This window comes from Podarcis cretensis, assembly GCF_951804945.1.
Source record: "Podarcis cretensis genome assembly, chromosome: 6".
Taxonomy (NCBI): domain Eukaryota; kingdom Metazoa; phylum Chordata; class Lepidosauria; order Squamata; family Lacertidae; genus Podarcis; species Podarcis cretensis.
The window spans coordinates 92,574,372-92,598,734 of NC_137175.1; the positions used below are offsets into that span (position 1 = coordinate 92,574,372).

At 43.0% G+C, this 24,363-nt stretch overlaps 1 protein-coding gene across 2 annotated transcripts in view; it reads right to left on the reverse strand.

Annotated features, from left to right (window-relative positions):
• Positions 1 to 8,305: 8,305 nt before the first annotated feature.
• KIFAP3 (kinesin associated protein 3) overlaps positions 8,306 to 24,363 on the reverse strand; it is an 81,665-nt gene continuing 65,607 nt past the window's right edge. For both annotated transcript variants that reach the window (XM_079981319.1, XM_079981318.1), the window contains exon 20: positions 8,306 to 8,699. In XM_079981319.1, coding sequence (XP_079837445.1) covers positions 8,591 to 8,699 — 109 coding nt within the window. In that variant the 3' untranslated portion in view covers positions 8,306 to 8,590. The remainder of the gene's footprint in view (positions 8,700 to 24,363) is intronic.

The window sequence follows — 24,363 nt, forward strand, 5'->3', positions numbered from 1 at the left end:
GGAGGCGGACTTCCGGCCCGAGGAGCACCATAGAGTCTATACCACAGCAGCCGTGCAGAGGCGCTTCCTACTTCGAGGCGGGGAGACGGACTTCCGGCCCGAGGAGCACCATAGAGTCTACACCACAGCACCCGCGCAGAGGCGCTTCCTACTTCGAGGCCGGGAGACGGACTTCCGGCCCGAGGAGCACTATAGAGTCTACACCACAGCAGCAGCCGCACAGATGCGCTTCCCACTTCGAGGCCGGGAGGCGGACTTCCGGCCCGAGGAGCACCATAGAGTCTACACCACAGCAGCAGCCGCGCAGAAGCCCTTCCGCGGAAAGCGGCCGCCAAGGGGGCCGCCATGTTGCGGAGGTGACGTACATCCTGTCCGGTAGCAAGAGGGCACGGCGACATGTAGCACGGGCTGATTGCGTCCGGTAGCAACACATAACCTGGGCTGATTGGTTCCGGCCAACCCCCTTCCCTAGGCCAATTTCGGGTTTTTTAATTAATTTATTATTATCCCCCCCCCCCGCTCATCCGTCTGTCCGTTATCCTAAAAGAAAAAGGAGAGCGGGTTTTTAGGAACAGGGGTGGCTTTAAATGAAATAACTGGTGCCGTGCTCTTTTCATTGCAGTACTCTGCATGTTGTTGTTATATTTTTTATTTTATTGTATTATTATTAATATCTTTTATTATTATTGGTTTCTTATTTATTTACGCTGTTGGGTTTCTATACTGCCCTATACCCAGAGGTCTCAGGACGGTTTGCAGAACAAGATCAACATAAAACCACTATATATTTATATTTATATTTGTATGTATGTATGTATGTATGTATGTATAAAAATAACATTCCCCGTTGCAAACGGGTTTAATATGTGGATGGTTTTGATTCTACTCATGTTTGTTTTTTCACAGGTGTTTTCCGTGAGTCTTGTTTTCTTTTAATTTTTATTTGCATTTTCAAAAGCAGGAACAGAGAGCATCTTGAACAGCATATATACAAATACCATATGACTTCCCTTCCACCCTTTTTCTGGTTCCTTTTGTTTTTCTACTGCTCTGCGTAATCCACATCTTTTTAATCATTCAATTAATTATCTATTAAATACTCTTAATCTATTTCAACTCTGCTGGATTTACATAAGACCTGCTATGTATCTGTCTATACTGGTTCTTGAAATATTCAATAAACATTGTCCATTCCTCCATATATTCCTTACCTTTGTTTTCTCTTATCCTGTTCCTCAGACCAGCCAGTTCAGCATATTCGAACATTTTACACTGCCATTCTTCTTTAGTGGGGACTAGACTTGTTCTCCACCTTTGTGCCAATAAGATTCTAGCTGCAGCGGTGGTGTATAGTAGTAAACACTTTTGTTTTGGAGGGACCTCTGTTGTTACCATCCCCAAGAGGAAAATCTCACATTTTGGGGAGATTTTTTAAAGTATCTTTTTCAATTCATTATATATAGTTTCCCAATATTCCTTAATTATTTTACAGGACTGCCACGTGAATAAAAACCCCTCAATTTCATTACACTTCCAACATACACCTTCTTGTTTTCAATCTGTAATCCTGCCCTGAGCACAAGTCCCATCAGTTGGGGGGGATATAAAAATTAATATTCTTACAAATGAATATATAAGAAGCCTGTCCTCAATCTACTGACAGCCCCCAAAAGACTCTCATTGAATGTTCTGCAATTCTCAGACAGGGCATCTCTGTCCCCATGACCGTGTATATTTTTATTACAATTATTTAGATTGTTACAGATCTACAGTTAGTTTTTTTTTTGGGGGGGGGGTTGCAAGGGCGCACCCATAACGGCTAGAGCAGGCTTCCTCAACCTCGGCCCTCCAGATGTTTTGAGACTACAGTTCCCATCATCCCTGACTACTGGTCCTGCTAGCTTGGGATCATGGGAGTTGTAGGCCAAATACACCTGGGGGGCCGAGGTTGAGGAAGCCTGTGCTAGAGTGAGGGGATGTTGCAATTGAATAAATGGTACAGTTTGGAGTATTGAAGGGAAGGTGGCAGGCGTTAGATTTAAAACACACAGGCTGGACCAGTTCTCCTGTTCAGAAGGTGACTGATAGCGATGCAGTTAAGGACACAAGGAAATAAAACTCCAGTGCAGGGCCATCTGAAGGCAGCCCTGTTTAGGGAAGCTTTTAATGTTTGATGGATTACTGTGTTTTAATATTTTGTTGGCTGGGGAAGCCCAGCCAGATGGGCGGGGTATAAATTAATAATAATAATAATAATAATAATAATAATAATAATAATAATAAACAACAATTGGCTATGCAGGTGCTGTCTTTTCCTTCCCCAGATGCGTGTTAGCAGAAGAAATGCGTTGGGAAGGGGAGGTCACATGAGGCATGACGTCCCACAAGAAAAAATGTGCCCTTTTGGGGGAGGGAAACAGGTTTGGATAAAGGGGGACAAGATGGCAGGTTGCTGCTTGGAGCAACGGTTCTTAGGAAGAAGGGTGGAAACCTGTGCCAAAGTTTTCCAGTTTTTTTGCAGTGGAAAACCCTGTGTTTTGCAGCACCCCACAAAAGGAATAATTGATATATAAAACATGGGGTTCGTACTTAACAACTATGAACCCCAACATTTGGGATCCCCTGGAAACCAGTGCCAAAGTTTTGCAGTTATTTTGCTGCGGGTTTTTTTTTGGGGGGGGTGGTTGACAATTTTATTGAAGGTTTTAAAGATATTGAGCACTGAAATCCAAACTCATTTATAAAAAGAGAATAGAAAGCTATATATCAAAAAGAAGAATAAAGAGAAAGAAAATATAAAATGTAATTCTCATGATCCTTGCAAAATGCAATTATATAAAAAAGAGAAAGAGAAAAAAGAACAGAGGAAAATAACTAAATTAATAGATAAATGGATAAAAAGAAGAATTCCTGCCTCTCTGACAATTATCTGTAACAACAATTATTCAAATAACTTGATGGCATCTGTTCAGGGGATTATTCAAATTTTAAAGGCTGGAAGATTTAAATAAAGTCATCTTTACAGAGGTAAGAGGAATTCAGTATATTTCCTGAACGCCTTCAGGGATCAAGAAAGCTCTTCAATGGAAGGTCACCTGTAGGATTAGAATTATGTCAAGAAAAATGGAGACGGGGTGTATTACGAAGAATGTAAACTTACCAGACATATTTGGAAGCACTGACTTGCAAGTTCTCTTTCCCAAAGGGACAATCATAGAATCTTAGAGTTGGAAGGGACCCAAGGGTCATCTAGTCCAACCCCGTACAATGCAGGAATCTCAACTAAAGCATCCATGACTGATGCTTCCAAGGAAACAGGGGCAATTTGCCAGCCCCAGCTAGCTCCAGCCCACTGGCCGGTAGCCGGGCGATCTCTGGTCCTTGGCTCAGCATGAAACAGCGACCCGCAGTTTCAGAAGCCTTCAGAAGCTGGAGCACGCTCCAATCTGCAGAGAAAAGAACACTGCACAAACAGAAGTGGCAGGAGACAGCTGTGAAAGTATATTTACAGGCAGTTTATTCAGCGTATGTCAGGATAAAGGAAAAACATGTCTTCTCCCTTTCGTGTCCAAGAGCAAGCAGCAAAAGCAAAAGCTATCCACACAAAAATTCCCAGCAAGCTGTGCTGGAGTGTAAACAGACATGTGACATACAACAATCCACACATCTGTTTTAAGGTGGAACAGAACATCAATATCCTAACACACCCAACCTCTGCTTAAAAACCTCCAAGAGGCGGAACAGCTCTTGCTGTCAGAAAGTTCTTCCTGATGTTTAGTCGGAATCTCATTTCTTGCAATTTGAAGCCATTGAAGACTAGATATCCACCACTGAATAAATCAGGCAACTTTAGATTTAGCTTTAAAGATCTCGGCTAAGTACCCAGAAAGAATCTTGGTTTCGGGAGTAGCACCTCTCAGCAAATATTAGATTACAGACTCTTTGCAAAACAACATTTTGAGCTGTAAGGGAGTCACCAGGAGATCTCTGTGATGGGTGTAGAGAAGTGGGCAATCCAAAATTATGTGATGTATCTGGTGTTTTCTTATTACAGGGACAGAATCTGTTCTGGAAGGGGATTTTTTGAAACCTTCCAAACAATACAGATGATAGGGGAATGCATTTAGACGAGCTAGCATAAAAGCTCTGCAATGAAGTTTCTAAATTATTAGGCATGACACCATGGTGGGGCTGCAATCCTAAATAAGCAGATGTGCATAAAAAGGCTGGGAGGGGTAGAATTTTTGGGTTTCATGATCTAGCAGCCTCTGCTTGATGAGAGAGATTTGTGAGTCATCCACTAGAAGAAGGGAACCTATTGCAATCCCTATTTGCCTGAGTTTGAGATTCAGATTTTTGGGTATTGAATTACAAGAGGATCTGTCCTGGAGTGTCAACACAAGGGGGCTTGTGAAGAAGGCGCAGCAGAGACTGTACTTTTTGAGAATCCTAAGGAAAAACCATCTTCCACAGAAACTGCTGCTTGCCTTCTATCATTGTGCCATTGAGAGCGTGCTCACTTACGGCTTATTACGGAAGCTGTACTACCCAGGACAGGATGGGGTTGTGCAGAGTTGTGAAGGCAGCAGAGAGCATTGTTGGCTGCCCACTCTCCACCTTAGAGCAGATTTATGCCACAAGGTGCCATAAGAAGGCACTGGACATAGTAAAAGATCCATCGCATCCTGGTCACTGTCTCTTCGAGCTCCTGCCGTCGGGACGGAGATACAGGACGATGAAGACAAGAACGAGCCGTCTCAAGAACAGCTTCTTCTTCAGAGCGATCTCGGCCCTGAATGGGAAACCTGGACTTTGAAAGTCATCTAATCTTCCTTGCTGTATTATACTGTATTTTAATTAGTGCTTTTATAGTTGTTCTGATTTTGTGTGGAGTGCCCTACCTGGGTGGATGGAGCAGCCAAGTAAATTTCATTGTTCCCGAGAGGGGGCAATGACAATAAAGATATTATTATTATTATTATTAGTAGTAGTAGTAGTAGTAGTATCAGAAAACCATGTAGAATTATGAGTATCTCTCAATAAAGAAGTTAGTAAGCTTTCCGTGTCTGTATTAAAATGAATTTTTAGCCAGTATTTGAAAGTCATAATCCAGCCCCTAGATTGTAGGAGATGCTGGCCTAACTCTGTACACATAAACTCTGTGTGCTTGTCGCATTGCATATTAGTAATTTATGGACAATCAATCTTTCATTTTAGTATCAGACACAAGCCCAGGTGAAGGATGTATTCTGTGTAGTGGGGCAACGTGTAAGGGTCAGTAACATTAATAACGCCACCAGCATCTGGAGAAAGCTAGCATGAGCCGGGGCATTTTAATATAGTGCCAAAATACTACAGAAATTAATAAACCCTCCTGCTTCATATATTATGGGACTGCATCCAGGATCAGATTAAACCAGTCTAGCTGCTATTAAAATTTATTTCCATAGTTCCTTTCTGTGGGATTTGTGTGTTTAGCCCCAAAGCACACTGGGAAACCTGCTAGTAACCACTCAAGGGGTCTGAAGTGTGAGTCGTTGAGGTGAGAACCAAACACTCAAGGCAGGTGGTCTGCGTATGTCTAAGGCCCCCCAACTCAATTGCTTCAGCATTTTAACAAAAAAGCAACACAAACAGACAGCTTCTACAGTCATTAAAACAAATAGTTCTCCATTAAATGTAGTAAAAGGACTCTGGGGAGATATTTCCTGGGAGTATTTTGGATAGCAAAATGAACATGGAAAGAAATTACCAGAGTGGGAGGTCTGGGGTTTTTTCCCCCAGCACACATTTTTCATTTCACCAAGTATGATCCTTGCTCCATACGATATGGAGACATTAGGATGTGGTTTGCCAAGTCATTTTGAAGCTCAAATACGGGAGAAGTCAAAACGTCCATTGCAGTTTATAAAATGTAGTTCAGGATTAGTATCGTTTTGCCATATTAGTGATATACAAAGTGCAGCATAGTTAAGAGAGACCTGGCACAAATGAAGGTGGAGGGTCTGTGTTTCAAAGATGAATCTTTCTGTTAATGTCTACTATATAGTCAGTCCTGATTCACACACCATTATTCCATGCAGCATAGGCTGGGCTTCTTGGCAAAGAAGCTCCTTGCAACCTAAGTGTTCTCCTGGAGTGGCACTGCTATATAATTAAGCAGAAAGATACACCTGTACTTTGAAAGGCACATTCTGTCTAGAGCAGAGCTTTCCAAACCGTGTGTCGCAACATGTTAAGTGTGTTGGCTGCAGTGTGTAGGTGTGTTGCACGAACTCTCTCCTGGGGCTGGAAGGGGTTCGTTTAACCTCCAGTTTGCTAGTAAAACTGCATTACTATGTCGCGAAATGATGCAAAACTGAATTACTGTGTCGCGAAATGATGCATGTCGAAAAAGTGTGTCACCAACGTGAAAAGTTTGGAAAGCTCTGGTCTACAGCAACGGTTTTCCTCTAGAACAGTGATGGCCAAACTTGGCCCTCCAGCTGTTTTGGGACTACAACTCCCATCATCCCTAGCTAACGGACCAGTGGCCAGGGATGATGGGAATTGTAGTCCCAAAACAGCTGGAGAGCCAAATTTGGCCATCACTGCTCTAGAATATGAATATGGAAAATGTGGAATTGTACTTTTACGTCTCAGTTAATTAAGAATGTCACTATGGTCTGGATCCCCCACCTATGCTTGTACACACGTAAATACAAGTTCCTCAGGAAACACACCTTGTACGTAGAGGTAAATTAAGGGCAGTTGCGCCAAAGAAGAGTAAAGTCAACATTTGGCATTCAGATATATGCACCTTTTCCAAGTTTGCCCTATTGGTTTTCACCATTTTGACACCACACCCTGTATTCAAACAACACAGAGCACCATGTGCATAGGATGTCTCTTGCAGTTTGCAAGCAGCATGGTCACAAAAGTATATGCACACCTGTGTTAGAACTATTCAATGACACTAATGCAACATATCACTTGTAGCAGGTGTACGAAGTATGTCTCTGTTCGTAAAGTCTCATAGAAGGTGGCCAACCCTGGATTTAAGGGTGTTATTCAGCCGTCTTCAAGGACATTAAAAAGGATAAATCAATTACTTTTTCAGAAGCCAGTTAAAATGATTGCTCATCATCATCTTTATGCGCCCCCTCGCCCAGCTTGTCCGGAGTTTTGGGCTGGGCTGCCATCAGTATGCTGATGACACCCAACTCTATCTGTTGATGGACGGCCACCCTGACTCGGCCCCAGACACACTGATCAGATGCTTGGAGGCTGTGGCTGGATGGTTACGTGGGAGCCGGTTGAAGTTAAATCCTTCGAAGACAGAGGTCCTCTGGCTGGGACGGGACGACATGGGACTGAGGGGGCAACTCCCATCTCTTGCGGGGGTGCAATTAGTGCCAGCAGCGTCCGTTAAGAGTTTGGGTGTAATCTTCGATACCTCCCTCTCTATGGAGGCGCAGATTACAGCTATAACAAAGGCGGCATTTTTTCATCTCCGCCAAGCTAAGCAGTTGGATCTCTCGCCCTGACCTAGCCACTGTGATCCACACGACGGTCACCTCCAGACTGGATTATTGTAACTCGCTCTACGTGGGGCTGCCCTTGAGACTGACCCAGAAACTCCAGTGGGTGCAGAATGCTGCGGCGAGACTCCTTATGGGGTCTTCGCTGCGAGATCACATTCATCCGGTACTATACCAGCTGCACTGGCTCCCGGTAGAGTACAGGATCAGGTTTAAGGTGCTGGTTTTAACCTTTAAAGCCCTATACGGCCTAGGACCCTCGTACCTACGGGACCGCCTCTCCTGGTATGCCCCACAGAGAAACCTACGGTCTGCAAATAATAACATCCTCAAGGTCCCAGGCCTCAGAGAGGTTAGGCTGGCCTCAACTAGAGCCAGGGCCTTCTCGGCTGCGGCTCCAATCTGGTGGAACGCTCTGTCACAAGAGACTAGGGCCCTGCGGGACTTGACATATTTCTGCAGGACCTGCAAGACAGAGTTGTTCCACCAGGCCTTTGGTCAGGGCGCAGCCTGACTCCCTCCTCTGGCAACCTGCACAGAATCTTGCTTAATCAGTTGCCATTAATTTGATTTTAATTGATTTTTATAATGAAATATTTTTAGAATGTGCGATTATCTGATTGTTTGATTGTTTGATTGTTGTTAGCCACCCTGAGCCCGGCTTCGGCTGGGGAGGGCGGGATATAAATAAATTTTATTATTATTATTATTATTATTATTATTATTATTATTATTATTACTATCAACAGTAGTAAGCTTAGTTAAAAACTCACAGAGCCTTAGTATTCAGTACCACGGTCTACAGGACCTGCATTTAATAGCAATTAAATTAGTTGCTTAATATACATAACAAGTGTTGACATTCCAGTTAATAGATTTCAACATACAGCACAAACTGTACAAAAAGGGAGTCACAGAACGACTAACATTTCTTTGCAACACATATAGAAGAAAATGCACCATAAAGACCCGTAAACTGTATAACCATGCACTAAGAAGACGGAGATAAGTCTTAATTTAACTACAGTTCAAGAATACGGGAAGGCAATAGTTTAATACATCAGGATGTTTTATCGGGCCCCAAAGGTGTAGTAGTATGGTTCATCCGGCCGATATCCGTAAGCAGTGGTAGGGCGGCTTGGGATACCCATGGGCTGGCCAAATCCATCCACAGCAACGCTATGCAGAAAAGAAAAACACCTGAGTTGACATTTGAAAACTGACCCTTGCAAACAGACATCATGCAGTGCAAGGTCCCCTCTGACTTTTTCCAGAATGCAAAAATATATTGAAATGTACCTATTTGGTATCAACCATTTGCTGGGGGTTGAAGTCTCTGCCCTGTCTTAGAGACCTGGTTCTTATGTTCAAATCAGCTGTCTCTCCATGAAATTAAGGCTACTTGGGTGACCAGAGTAACATGGAAGCAGCAATTAACACAGAGGTAGCCAGAAGTGCTTTGCATGGAAAATGTTGCCTTACACTCAATCAAATCGTTGGTCCATCATACCCAAGTATTCATCATCATCATCATCATCTTATTTTATTGTTTATAGCCAATAGCCAAAGCAGTATGAGCACAAATCGCACAGCTGCAAAGCAAAAGACATTTCATGCACCAGACCAGGACAAATCTACAATGTCCAAAATGTAAAAGCATCCCTTCTGGTCAGCATCCCTGGGGTTTGGCACTTCCACTATCCAGAAATGTTGACCTTATCTTTCTTGCCACTAGTGTAAATGGTGCCTCCTTAGAGCTGATGCAATTATCAACATCTGCCCGCAGCCATTTAATTTTCAAATCATCTGGGTGACCTTCTAAGGCAGTGATAATAGCGCTAATAGCGCTAATCCGCTAACCTGTCAATGGGCTTGCTTCGCAAGATGAAAAAACCGCTAGACGAAGAGAATCGCGGAACGGATTCTTTTCGTCTTGCGAGGCACCACTGTACCAAGTAGCAGGGTGGCAATTCTTTATATATTCAATATCTTTTTTTGCATCTTTGCTAAACACGGTATTTCGACTCTTGTGACCAGCAGCAACTACCAATATCACTGTTGGGGAGATCAAGTAACTCTGCATCAGACCTCTATGAGATTTTACCCAGCCTTCTCTTTTCTGCAAATCCAAAAAGCATCTTTTGGCTAAGTGTTGTTCTGGCTGCAATGATATTTTCGCCCAATACAGAAACATGGATTTGTGTATACGAACTTTATTATAGAGTTAAGGCCTTATAGAGTGTAGTGTTCCAGGTGTATTAATGTGGCACTGCCAATATTGTACACAGGAATCTATTTTGAAGTACTACATCAAGTTCCTCCCTACAACGGTAACCCCATATAAGAGGTGAGACATAATCTTGGCTTCAAAAATCTTTAATGTTGGTTCCACTAAAGGATGGCCCTCTGTGTAATTGGTGCTTCTCACGCGTGCAAGTTTTTGCAGCATCCACATGTCGTTATCATCAAAAGGCCAGCCCATACTTCCACACATTCCTTTTAATCTGGATTTACCCTTCTGGAGGAAAACCTGATAGCCAATGGCCTATTGGTGATATTGTGACAGCCCTTCTGCAAACTGAGCACCCATCTGGAAGCATCCTCCGTAGACTGAACAGAAGCTGCCCTGCTGGCAAAACCTTTTGTGCCCAATTCCATGCATTTCTTTTCTGGGTACAAGGGGGCAGAGGAGCAAGCTGCCAAGCCAGAAGCCTTTTTGAACCGGTAGATGGCACTCTCTCCTCATCTCTGGATGTTGTTAGCTGCTTCCAGTCACTTTCAATTTACTTCAACCTACTCAAAACTACTCCTGAACATATTTTTAATTAGGTAGGGGAGGGGAATCATGGTTTCAATTACATTCCGATCAAATCAACTCCTTTAGTTCAATAAACATGAAAGTAATTAGGTGCAGAGCCTTACAGTTCAGAGCTTGAGACATTTTGGTTATTTCCAAATGGTTTGCGTATGTGATGGCTCCGCTATGACAATTTAAGACATTAAACCAACATAATATTAAAACATTCAGATCACTGGAAAGATCACTGGGAAGGCTGTGAATCTGGCCCAATTTACATGTTACTTTTGTGGCATAATTGCTGCTCCCTTATGGTCAGTTCCCACATTGAAATGCTGGTGTCTAAAGTTTTAAATGTAAGGATAGTTTTAATGCCAGTGTCAGAAGTCCAATGGAGACATGGTGCTGGTACAGAACTTTTTAGGCATTTCTTAGTCAGTGTGGCAAACAACAACGAGAGAGGAGCAATCATACCCAAACACTAACATATAAATAAGGGGACCCTCACAAACGGGTAACTCATAGATAACTTTGTGGCTGGTATGGGACAAGCATAGTAAAGACTGTCACCAATTTGCAGGACACCCTGATAATCAGCCCAGATCTATAATACTCCTAGGAGTTGCTTGTCTAAAAATGTGTTGGCTTTGCTCTTCATTGCCTTTCTTCCCCACACAAGAGAACCTTTAAGCTTCAGATGGAAGCAGAAAACTATGAATAATACACATTCCAGGCAACAGACTAGGAGAAACCCCTAAACTATTCCATGCAGAGAACAAGACTTTGTGCAGTTAATAAATAAGTACCAGTGAGGCCTTAAAAGTTATTATACAAACTAATGAAGGTCTCATCACTTCACGCCTATTAGCACAAATTCTGACTTCTAAAATTGATGGTAGAATTTATACAATGAAAGTTCAATGTTTCTACTCTCCCTACCAACTAATGTGCTCAGAGTAGTTGCAAATTTGGTTATATCATAGCATGACCCAGGGTCATAAAATCAGATTCTGAGGCCTCCACGATGTGGTAGAATTTAAGCTTTGGTTTGATTGTTTTTTAAAAAAAAAGTTTATATGAACATAAAAATGTGTTCTGCAGCTGGAACTCCAGAATGAATATTCAAGTAACGCTTTAGCAACTACAAAGAAGTGGCACAAAGAAATCAGCAAGAAATCACTCCTTGTCTCTGTACCAATGCCCTACCATTTCATAGATCTCCTTAATTTTCTTTAAAAAATAAATAAATCCCAGAATTACTTGAAGGTTTGATTGATTGATTTATAAATAATATTTCTTGCCTGTCCTTCAGCTAAGGTCCCATGGTATGTTACAGGAATAGAAAATATAATTATAAAAGCTGTTCAGCTAACGGTTCCTTTTCTAAAGCTGCCGATAGAAGTGACACCATAATCCCCATTTTGTATATGGGGACAAGACAATGCACCAACAAGCAATGGACCCACACTAGTACACATTAATTTTGCTAACAAAACGTGCACATGAGAATGAATATCATGCTCATAGTTCAAAACCATAGCTACTCAAGCCCCACCCTCTTCCGCACTGTGTTAACAAGCTAGCAATCTAATTCAAAGTTAATATTCAACAATCACCACCTTTCAGATATGCAAATTTTTATATAGCTGCCAAAGTGTGCTTGGATAAATTACAGGTCTTGGACGTAAGAATTCCTGCTGTTCAGAACAGCAGTTGCACTTCTGTGAAATCCAACAAAAAGCTATAAGTAGAGGGGGAAACAGTCATTTATCATCCTCCTTTAGACTATGTATCAATGGGTTTAGGTTTCACAAGCTTCTTGCCACTGGTGGAATATACTGACATGCAAAACAGGTTCAGGTCTAGTTGCACCCTGGAACCTTTGCAGTGACTGGGAGACATGGAGTTAAAGTAGTGAACAGCTTAGCTTAGCTAATTACTGTGTAATACTAACTTCAGTTGCTAGATCATTTTGAGATCCGTTAAAATAGGACTGTATATTTTACCCCCCTCTGCACTCTTAATGATTTGTTTTTTTAGTCTGAAATCATTTCCAGCCATCAGTTAAGCTTGTGGTCTCTACATATGCACTTCTCTTGAGCACAAATATTTCTTTTTCCTATTGGTCTGGCAGCCTTGTCAAGAGAAAATTGCACTGTAAACTAAATGCCAATACTTAACCTCTCGGATAACTCAGGCTGCTAGCATGATCTAGGACCTCTTCAGAATGGCAGCTGAGCTTTCTAATTTGCTCGTGAGAACTTGTCAAAAGAGGAAATGTTCCAAAAATACATGATGCATTTTATAAAGTCCTTGGGACTTGCACTGCTTCAGAGCAAATAAAAATACCACATATATTCAGGATCCCTGAATCAGCTGAGACATGTCAAAGTAGCAAAGAGGAGTCTGAGAGGAGATACTCTAGGCATCTTCAAATATCTAAAGGGCTGTCACATGGAGGCGGAAACATGCTTGTTTTCTCCTGCTCTGGAGAGAAGGACTTGAACCAATGGCTTCAAGTCACAAAAAAGGAGATTCAAGTTACAAAAAAGGAGTAACTTTCTGACAGCAAGAGCTGTTTGGCAGTGGAACAGACTCCCACAAGGACTGGTGGACTCTCCTTCATTGGAGATTTTAAAGCAGAGGTTGGATGGCTACCCACCAGGGATGTTTAGTTGAGATTCCTGCTAAACTACCCTTCCAACTCTTATGATTCTGTTAAAATGAAAAGTATTACACCAATAAATTGCAATAATTCGTTGTGGCCCACAAAACCTAATTTCTTTCATAAGCACAGTCCTCAAGAGGGTAGGAGAAAGGCAGCTTGTTTACCTGAGACTGCAGCTATGTGAGTGCTCACCTGTACAGTCACACATATTGGTTCCGTACCTGGCACAGAACAACATTCATGGTGCAAAGGCCTGGCTTAGCACCACGGGGCACATACGCAAGTGAGCTGGGACAGGCATCATCCTGCTCAGTTTGAAAGCAGACTGATGCTGAGGCCTAAAAGAACCAGAGTCAAAAACAGGAATGAAAGCAATGCCCAACAAGCTGCAAAGTGGATCGTGGATGGGCTGTGTTTCTGCACAGCCGCAGCCACTCAAGCCTGAATTTTTCTAAAGCAACCAAGCCCATTTTGGGGTACTGATGCTGTTATTTCAAGCACTAAACAGCTTTGGATCCAAATCCTGATGGAGAACCTGCTCCCATACCAACCTGCCCATGCATTAAGACAGGAGTCAGCAAACTTTTTCAGCAGGGGGCCGGTCCACTGTCCCTCAGACCTTCTGGGGGGCCGGACTATATATTTTTTTTAACGAATTCCTATGCCCCACAAATAACCCAGAGATGCATTTTAAATAAAAGGACACATTCTACTCATGTAAAAACACACTGATTCTTGGACTGTCCGTGGGCCGGATTTAGGAGACGACTGGGCCGGATCCGGCCCGCGAGCCTTAGTTTGCTTACCCATGCATTAAGATCTTCAGACAAGGCTCTTCTTTGAGTTCCTTCTGTAGGAGAGCTATATTTTATACATCCAGGAAGGAGAGGGGGCCTTCTTTGGTATATCCTCCCAGAGGAAGTAAAGGGAGGCGCTGACACTGCCAGGTTAATACATTTTTATTTGTCTAGGCTTTTTAGAATTCACCACATTAATTTAGCTAACTTAATGGTTTTTGGCTTAGTGCTTCTCAAATCTTATTTCACTGCTACGATTGTCGGTTTTGGTTTTTAAAATCAAATCATCAAAACACTATTACAGTTCATACACTACACTGGAATTCATGTTTGGATGAAGATGTGTTCCAGAAAATTTCTAAATAAATAAATAAAAAGAAGTAAAGTAGCCAGCAACAGTAAAAGTAAATAAATAAATAACCGGCACACCAACAAAACAATCCACAAGAGGAAGGAAGGATCAATCATCATTAGTTTTGTAGCTGCTGCTACAGATAAATACAACTAGTGTTTGAATCCTTCCTAAAGTACTGAATTTGGTCTCTACACTGTTTGATACATTATGCAATACTAAATACACACCAAACTTGAGCCTATTTCTCAGCTGCTTTCAATGTTATTTTTCATCAACATACATCTTAAGACTCCTGCTAAATTTTGTAATGGGCTGAATTCTTGCAACTACTGATAGGTGTCACAATAACATCATCCTCCCTGCATCCCTTAGTTATCAAAACATGCTAAGTTTCAACACTGTTAAGGATTATTGTTAATTAAATTTCTATACCACCCTATATCTGTAGATCTCAGGGTTGATCACAACACAAAACTACAATATAAAAAACACAAAATACGTAATAAAAACAAAAGCAGAAACCCAATAATTTCACAACATTGAAAAGGGCCTCAGATGTCTATAAGGTCTTTAAGGTAACAGAGCTATGACAAGCCTTTCTAGTAAGCTCTAGAAATAATGGTTTTTCTTTCCTCCAATTTTTTTTTTAAAGAACCTCAATTCACCTAATTTATTTAGCTCAGGAATGGGGAACCTTTGACCCTCCAGGTCTACAACTCTCCCCAACCAGCAGGGTCAGTAAACAGGCACGAACAACCTCTGGGGGGGGGGCCACACATTTCCCATCCCTGATTTAATAGTGCAATCCTCACCTATCCATTCTTAAGGAAATCAGCCCAGTGAGTGATCACTGGGAGGACAGATCCTGAAGCTGAGGCTTCAATACTCTTCTCATGAGAAGAGAAGACTCCCTGGAAAAGACCCTGATGTTGGGAAAGATGGAGGGCACAAGGAGAAGGGGACGAGATGGTTGGACAGTGTTCTCAAAGCTACCGGCATGAGTTTGACCAAACTGCGGGAGGCAGTGGAAGACAGGAGTGCCTGGCGTGCTCTGGTCCATGGGGTTACGAAGAGTCGGACAGGACTAAATGACTAAACAACAAACCATGTCTACTCAGAAGGCAGTGCTCGCACTGCCTTCCCAAAGCCCGGAAAAGCTGGGAAAGCGCTAACTAGGCATGAAAACATGGAGTTGCATTATTAAAAAACATATTAGAAGAGCCTACTGGATCAGGCCAATGGCCCATCTAGTAAAGCATCCCGTTCTCACAGTGACCAACCAGATATGTATGGGAAGCGCATAAGCAGAACCCAAGCATGAGAACAGTTTCCTGTCCTGTGGTTTCCAGGAACTGATATTCAGAAGACACAGTCTCCAACAGTGGAGGCACACCAGAGTCACCATGACTTGTAGCCATCCCTAGACTTTGCCTCCATGAACTTGTCCAATCCTCTTTTTAAGCCTTTATGTTGAGTTGGGCCCCTGGTGAGACATTTTGCCGTCCTTGTGGTTTGGATCACTGTCAAAGCTGCTCTTACGCATGAGTAAAGCATGCACATAGCTGCCCTTTCATCAGACAGACAGCAAATCCGAGTTCCACTGTGTGCATCTCTATTGTGAAGTGAATTTGTGAACTCGTAGTGAAGGAAGAGTAGAAAGACAAGGTGATTAAACCTTTTGTACTGCTTTTGTACCATGCAGTGGAGCTCTGCAAACATTCTGCTGGCTGTGGCTTGGCATTTAACAGCATGTGATCAGTGAGGAGGAGGAAATTTTATTCCATTTAACTGTTGCAGATTTACTGCAGTGAAAAAGGGCTATGTAACCTGAGAAGCGACAGAACAGAGAGATCAAAGCTGCAGTCTGGAAACTAAAATAAACCTTCAGGCTACTTCCTGCAAGAAAATTCACTCTGGCAACTAAAACAGAGTCCACCTAAAAACTGTTCTGTTTTATGAGCTGTCACAGCAGCTCAAGTGGTTTGGACCAGTCAAGTTCAGAACATTATATTTCCTTGTTTCTGTCTCACATACTTCTGTAAGCAGTTTTATAGGGGAGTTTTATTTTAAAAAGAGAAAAATAGATTCCCCCCCTCCTCTGGGCTGAAATTGAGAAGGTCACAGCTAAACACATTAAAATGAGCAGGTCTTCATTTGCACATTCCATGCCCATTTACTACATTTTAATATTTTATTTTTGGGATTTACAGGCAATGTACATTTTCTTTATTAAGTCTTCCGCATTCTGTTCAATTATTGTTTAATATAGGCACAAATCAGTTTACACAGCCCAGATGGCTTGTAACCCAGGAGCTGGTCCATTCCAAGCATCACATCTGGAGGAAGTTCAGGGAGCAGCAAGAACATGGGAATTAATTAATACTAAGTTTCAGAAATGGACAATTTTTTTGTTCTCTCGTAGGACATGGAGGAACCTGAAATTACTGCACCAACATTCAAGACCCAGTTTCAGTATGTATTAATGCTGACCAGACTGCAGGTGTAAGTGAGTTAAAGAGCCACATATGAGAAAACAATGCAGCTAAATACTTGAGCTAGATTAACAGCTGAAAACACAGTCTCCTTGAAAAAAGCACCAGATAAATGTTCTGCTCCGAATTATCACCACTCACTACAATTCACAGATATTTCATGAAATAATTAAAAACTAATTGCTGAAGCAATCATAAAACTTCTACAAACTGCAAGTTGCTTAGCAAAATTCATTGTCAGAGCTATCTGTCACTCATTCACTCACTGACACACTTCTTCAAGGCCTAAAGTGCAGGTCCTGCTATCCAAACACAATGCGTTCTCAGGAAATTGTTAGACAAGCATTCACATAATGAGTTGACCATTTCCATTGTTTCCTATGAGAACATTTCTAATGTGTTCCCAACCATAGAATTTTGACTCCCATATGATGAAAAAATAACTGGGAAAACCTTCTTGAAACCTTGCAAAAGGCAAACAAGGGGAAGAAATTCTTATTGGTCTGAACTCTCCCATTTCCTCCCTACCTCCCACCATGGTTTCTGGTAAAATGGCTGATGTGGATCAGCAAAACACCCAAAGTAAGTCTTTAAGGCTGGTTATTTGCTTACGGTACTAAATCTGTATTGTATACAGCACAGTTTGGGTACTAGCTCCTTGTGTTTGGATAAGTGGATCTTTGTATAATGAGCATCGGAATAGCAGGACCTGCATTATTATTATTATTATTATTATTATTATTATTATTATTATTATTATTTATACCCCGCCCATTTGGCTGGGCTTCCCCAGCCACTCTGGGCTGCTTCCAACAAAATATTAAAATACTGTAATGCATCAAACATTAAAAGCTTCCCTAAACATGCATGTAACTGGAAACGGGTTAACCAAAACCTGGCAGGTTTCATTCAGTGTTGCACAGCCACCTCCCCGTTTTTTCACTACAGTTCAATACTAAAAGCACAATTTAATGGGAACAGACCTATGATGTGACCACTCCAGGACTATGTTTGTCTCCCACCTACAAACAGAAACACACACACACACCCCAACATGACTGAAGTGTAGAAAATATACTTGAGCAGTAAAAAAAAGTTATTAGAAGCGCAGAGGCACCACCAAATACTGTATTTTTCTGTGTATAAGACTAGGTTTCCCCCCTAAAAAATAATGTCAAAAATTAGGGGGTGTCTTATACTCTGGGCCATCTCTCTCTCCCCCCCCCCATTTTCATAAATATGAGTACCCAAAAATAGGGGGTGTCTTATACATGGGGGCGTCTTATAGATGGAAAAAGTACGGTAAGCCGAGGGAGAGTCTGTGGAGAAACAACATCTAAACGAGAACTCTCCAGACAGATCTCTGGTTTCACAGTCTTTGGACAACCGTAGACACAATGGAAAAACTGAGACTAAGGCTAGAGAAGTGTTTCAGAAATGGGAGGATTTATAAATGAACTGTCCTAGGCTGAACTCTCCCAAGAGCTTAGCTGCTCCCAGCCCTCTTGGTTGCCAGCATCATTGACCAATGATAATAGCAGTAACTTCTCAGAGTTTAGCAGCATTCTGTTTCTGCCTGATTCTGTAGTGAAGATCCCTGAGCACACCTGTACATTGCACTGCTGAATCTGGAAAAGTGTAGTTTTTCAAAGGAAGGAGAAAAGCTGAGATACGAAAGACCATATCTCCCTAGAAACAGTGTTTCTTCAAGTTTTGAGGTCAGAATGCAAGTAAACCATGACCCAACTCCATGTCCAGGAAAGTGCCTCTTTCCTGCAAAAGGAATAAGTGGTTGGAGTGGAGTTACAATGGCTTAGATAGGTGTATGGTCAAAGCCCTGCTGACTGCTAACCGAACAGTATTATGCTGGACACTTTTATGTGCCCTTCTTGCTAGAGGCCCTGCCCATCAGCCAAGAGGCCAGAAGACCTGGAAGTAAAGACTCCCCCAACCCCAGAACTCCTGGAGAATGCCAAGACTATCTTACGCCATCCGTGATATAAAACCCTGGCCGCAATTTTGACTAATAGGCTTAATACCATTAATAAGTAAATGTTCTGATGATGATCAAACAGGTTTCACTAAATAATAAGGTCCCAACATTTATTTTTCAATTTGGAATCATGGAGAAGGGTCCTATTTTTTGCAAGCATTTCAGACAGTGAATATAATTTTGAACTTCTTTTCATTATTATTAATTAAACTCCTACTCCTACAGCCAAGCAGCGCATCAGTTGACCCCAACCCACTGTGTTGTCTTTTCTTGTGGTATGAGGCAGGGCTCCCTGCTCTAACTGACAGGTACCTCCACTTTCAAGAAAGGGGCTGTATCCAACTAAATTCTACTCAGAGAAGAACCACTGGTAATGATGGATCCAAGTTAGTGGATCCTTTAATTTCAACGGGTCTGCACAAAGTATAACTAACAATGGACACAATCCAAGGTGTTTTGTAATATGGATTAAGTAGGTACAAAGGATTAAGATCCTTGGTGAAATGTGACATGTTAAAAAGCAGCACGGGAATAAAACTGTCTTAGTTATACAGTGGTACCTTGGTTTACAACCATAATCCATTCTGGAGGTCCGTTTGTAAACCAAAACAGGTTGTAACCCAAGGCGCGCTTTTGCCAATGGCGTCCCCAAAATCTTTTTGTTCGTAATCCAAAAAAAGGTTGCACTTCTGGGTTTGACGTGTTTATAATCCAAAACATATGCAAACCAAGATGTATGCAAACCAAGGTACTAAGTACAGTGGTGCCTCGCAAGACGAAATTAATTCGTTCCGCAAGTTTTTTCTTCTTGCGCGTTTTTCGTCTTGCGAAGCATGGTTTCCCATAGGAATGCAATGAAAATCAATCAATGCGTTCCTATGGAGACCGTCCGGGGACAGAGGGGAAGGCGCGCGCCTTCCCCTCTGTCCCCGGACCTGGTAAAAGCAAGGGGCGGCGGGGAGAAGATTGCTCCCCCTCTGTCCCCGGAGATTGCGGGGCAGGCAACGGAGAGGAGCAATCTTCTCCCCGCCGCCCCTTGCTTTAAACAGGTCCGGGGACAGAGAGGAAGGCGCGCGCCTTCCCCTCTGTCCCCGGAGATTGTGGGGCTGGCAACGGGGAGAAGCGATCTTCTCCCCGCTGCCCCTTGCTTCAAAAGAGGTCCGGGGACAGCGGGGAAGACGCGCTACGCTTCCCTGCTATCCCCGGAGCTTGCGGGGCAAGCTTCATTTTGCGAAGCAAGCCCATAGGGAGATGCGTCTTGCGAAGTGGCTAAGAAAACGAAAAACTCCTTCGTCTAGCGAGTTTTTCGTCTTCTGAGGCGTTCGTCTTGCGGGGCACCACTGTAACACCATAGTCAGCAATACCTGGGCATAAAGCAGGCAAGCTGATGTTGTTGCCACTGGCATGGGCAGTACTTGAAAGTTGAGTTGCAAATGTGTTTGGATGCTTTCCTGAGAAGCTACAGCTCTTCCTCAGCAGTGAAAGGGAGATGGGAAGCCGGTGTTGCTTGGGACCCACTGATAAAGGTGGAGAAAGAGCCCCCGGCGGCTCTGCCCAGAATTGAAGGGGGAAACATGAAAGGAATATCTAATATATTCAAAGCTTGTTTTCTCCTGCTCTGAAGGGCAAGGCCCAAACCAATGGATACAAGTTACAAGGAAGGAGAGTCTGATTCAACATCAGGAAGAACTTTCTGATGGTAAAAGCTGTTCAACAGTAAACTGGACCATCTCAGGGGGTGGTGGACTTTCCTTCGTTGGAGGTTTTTAAGCAGAGGCTGGATGGCCATTGGTCACTGATGCTTTAGTTGAGATTCTGCATTGCAGGGGGTTGGACTAAATGACCCTTGGGTCCCTTCCAACTCTACAATTCTATGATTCAATCCTCGTTGGGCTGTTTTGGGGGTTCATATCCTTATGGTAAAGTTAAAGGGTAAAGGGACCCCTGACCATTAGGTCCAGTCGTGACCGACTCTGGGGTTGCGGCGCTCATCTCGCTTTATTGGCCGAGGGAGCCGGCGTACAGCTTCCGGCTCATGTGGCCAGCATGACTAAGCCGCTTCTGGCGAACCAGAGCAGCGCACGGAAACGCCGTTTACCTTCCCGCCAGAGCGATACCTATTTATCTACTTGCACATTGATGTGCTTTCAAACTGCTAGGTTGGCAGGAGCAGGGACTGAGCAACGGGAGCTCACCTCGTTGCGGGGATTCAAACCGCCAACCTTCAGACTGGCAAGTCCTAGGCTCTGTGGTTTAACCCACAGTGCCACCCGCGTCCCTATCCTTATAGTACTTTTGTCTAAATATTTTTTGGGGGATTTTAGCTGACTTTGGGTTCCCTCAAAACCTCCAATACCACCTCCTTGCATGTGGGGGTTGCATTTTGAATGCAACAGGACTCCCAAGCTGGGCATTGGAAATGGAGGGAAGGAAGATATTTGCCTGTTAAGGTCATACCTTTTTTCGGATTAGAACATTCTTTCCTCTGGAAACACCAGTTTTTCAAAGCCTCTAGAGACCTTTTCTTGTTCACTGAAGTAGATTTACAGTTTGCTAATGCTGATGTGTGATAAACTAATAAAACGTTACTACTGGTTTATAGGCCCAATCTGCTAATAAAATCTAATTCAGTTCTTCCTGGAGAGGGTAGGCAAATGAATGATGTCCAAGTGCTAAAAGTCGAATATCACTTCATTTCACTGGACTTAAAGGGAACTCAGAAGTGTCTTAAGAACATTCAACAAAAGTGCAAGTTATATGTAATGATTAAGAGTCGCTGCCAACGTAGCCACTAATGCCAGGATCCAACTCTGGCTATGTGAAGTTATGATGGCTAGCAACTCCAGATAAGCATCAAAATCTGCAACCAGCTAAAAGCACCGCAGTGTGGATTGTATCATCCATCTTCAAATGCACATGAAAACATGCATCTGATATACCTCTATGTTTGCTGACCTGCAAACATGAGCCTACTTCCCCATAAAGTTCTCCTTATCCGAATAAAGGCACATACATGGTTCTGTATAATGATATAGTACTAGTATATGCATACTAGGGGCTGTTCCTGCCATCACCAAACTCTCTTCCCTTAGACCTTGCCAACCCTGCCCCTATAGCTCATTCCAAAGCCCCCCATCCTCTTACAGTTTGCCCAAACCACTGCCCAATCCTGATAGTGGCTGGTGAGCTGGCATGGGTGGGGTTCAGTTACTCTCCCAGCTTGCCAACACTGCGGGTCACCACCACTTAGCAAAAGCGGCAGGGACCTCAGTGCATAGTGGTGGAGCCAATTCAAAGCTCCTGCCTCCATGCACCATGCTAAGCTCCCATGTTACATCACTGGGCAATAATGGCACCCCAAAACAGTTCATCCTTCCCTCCTTACTGCTTGCCTCAAACAATTATCATTTCATCCTCAGCAGTGGAGGATGAGGAAGGGGAAAGTGGCCAATGACAGTAGCGGAAGAGGAGAGGTGCTGAGGCGTTATTCTGTTCTGCCTGTTCCTCTGTGGCTTGCATGGGCCTCCTTGGCCACTGCCACTGTAGAGGCTGAAATAGCAGCATCAGTCTGAGATAGGTAGTGGCAGAGCAAGCCAGTTGATGGGAAGGTAGTCTGTCCTGACAGTTCCTATGTGGCTCACCTGGGTCACCTGCCCATCTGCTTGCCCACCTGGGCTGCCCACCTGCATGACAACTCTTCACTGCAAATACAGGACAATGGTACCTTGGTTCTCAAACTTAATCCGTTCCAGGAGTCCGTTCAACTCCCGAAACTGTTGGAAAAACAAGGCGCGTCTTCCGATTGGCTACAGGAGCTTCAACTGGAAGCCGTGTCAGACATTCAGCTTCCGAAAAATGTTACCTAACCGGAAAACTCACTTCCAGGTTTGTGGCATTTGGGAGCTGATTTGTTTGGGAGCCAAGCCATTTGACTACTAAGGTACCACTGTATACTGGGATTAGGTTCCCACCATCTACAAATATTAAAGAATTTTGAAACAAAAGCAACTGCAGTAATTTTATAGACTGTGACATATCTTGCTCTACTATGGCCAGAAAAGGTAAGGAAACACTACCATGGTAGTAGCAGCTTTTACAAACCACAAACGACTTGTCATTAGCTGAGGAAAGATAGAAGTGTGACAAATATATAATAAAGGATGTGTGGCAAAGTCTTCACTTTTTTACTCTATGTCCTGTGTTGTTTTTAAGACATACGAGCTTTCCTTATTAGAATGTCTTAACCTACCAGCTTATAAATTGTACATACAGAACCAGCTTCGTGACAGTCTTACATTTTTACGGCACACCTACCATCTTGAAACTGTAATACTCTACCCCCACCCCAAAAATCACTAACTTTACTTTAAAACCTCCATTCACAAATGGAACACAATGCCTTTGCAATGAGCATTTCAAATTTAAACTAAATACCACCCAGGTCCCAGTCCAACACTAAATACTACACTATAAAGGTAAAGGGATCCCTGACTTTTAAATCCAGTCGCGAATGACTCTGGGGTTGCAGCGCTCATCTTGCTTTACTGGCCGAGGGAGCCGACGTTTGTCCACAGACAGTTTTTCTGGGTCATGTGGCCAGCATGACTAAGCCGCTTCTGGCGAAACCAGACAGCGCACGGAAATGTCATTTACCTACCTGCCAGAGTGGTACCTATTTATCTACTTGCACTTGATGTACTTTCGAACTGCTAGGTTGGCAGGAGCAGGGACCGAGCAATGGGAGCTCACCCCTTTGCAGGGATTCGAACCACCAACCTTTTGATTAGCAAGTCTCTCTACACTACACTGGTTCTCAAATGGATCTTCTAGCCCATTTGTGCTGAAAGGCCTGGGTTGAGCAAATTTATTTTATTTGCTTTTTCACCTACCACTGGGGTGGCTGTGGCTCCTACATTTTTCCTTCTACCCTTCTACAGTGGTACCTCCGGTTATGAACTTAATTCGTTCTGGAGGTCCATTCTTAACCCAAAACCATTCTTAACATGAGGCACACTTTCACCTATTGGGGCCTCCCGCTGCCGCCGTGTGACTTCCACTCGCATCCCGGGGCAAAGTTCGCAACCCGAGGTTCCACTGTACATGGTTAGCCTGTTTTAGCTGTGTGAAGCATCAACCAATGACTTAGTTAGAACAAGGGACTACTCTGGCTATGATTTTCCTTGGCTATCTGAAAATTATTTTCTCCGTTTTCTCCTTCCCCCTCCATTCTCCTGAGAAGTGTTTGAAACTGGATTCATTTGAAAGCAAAATTGCTATTACTTTGGCAAGGACCCTGTTATTCTGAAATTGCAGGGCTTTTCATTTATGCACATTTATATCACTACCTTGTATTTTTCACTTGGGCGCTGCATTAGTCAAACTTTTGAAAACTGCATTACTCTGCTCTGCAAAATAAAGCAAAACACACTTTTGTTCTGAGTGTGTCTGTGAGACTTGCGCTTTTGAGTTGTGCTTTATTTTGTGCAAAAACCCCACATTTTTTTCTGTTCATCATCGTCGTCTTCTTGCTGAACCTCAGAAAGCAATACTACCCTCATCCAGCATTGGAGTTCAACAGAACTCCAAACAAAGTAAGACACTGAAGAACCCTGCACTTCTGAATTTGCCACTACACTACTGTGTTAAGGGGTGGTGGCTAAAATATTTGGCTTGGATACAAGGGCAGCCCAAAGTTACAAACCCCTGGGTAAAGTTATTTTATGGAAGTTATCTAATAAAGA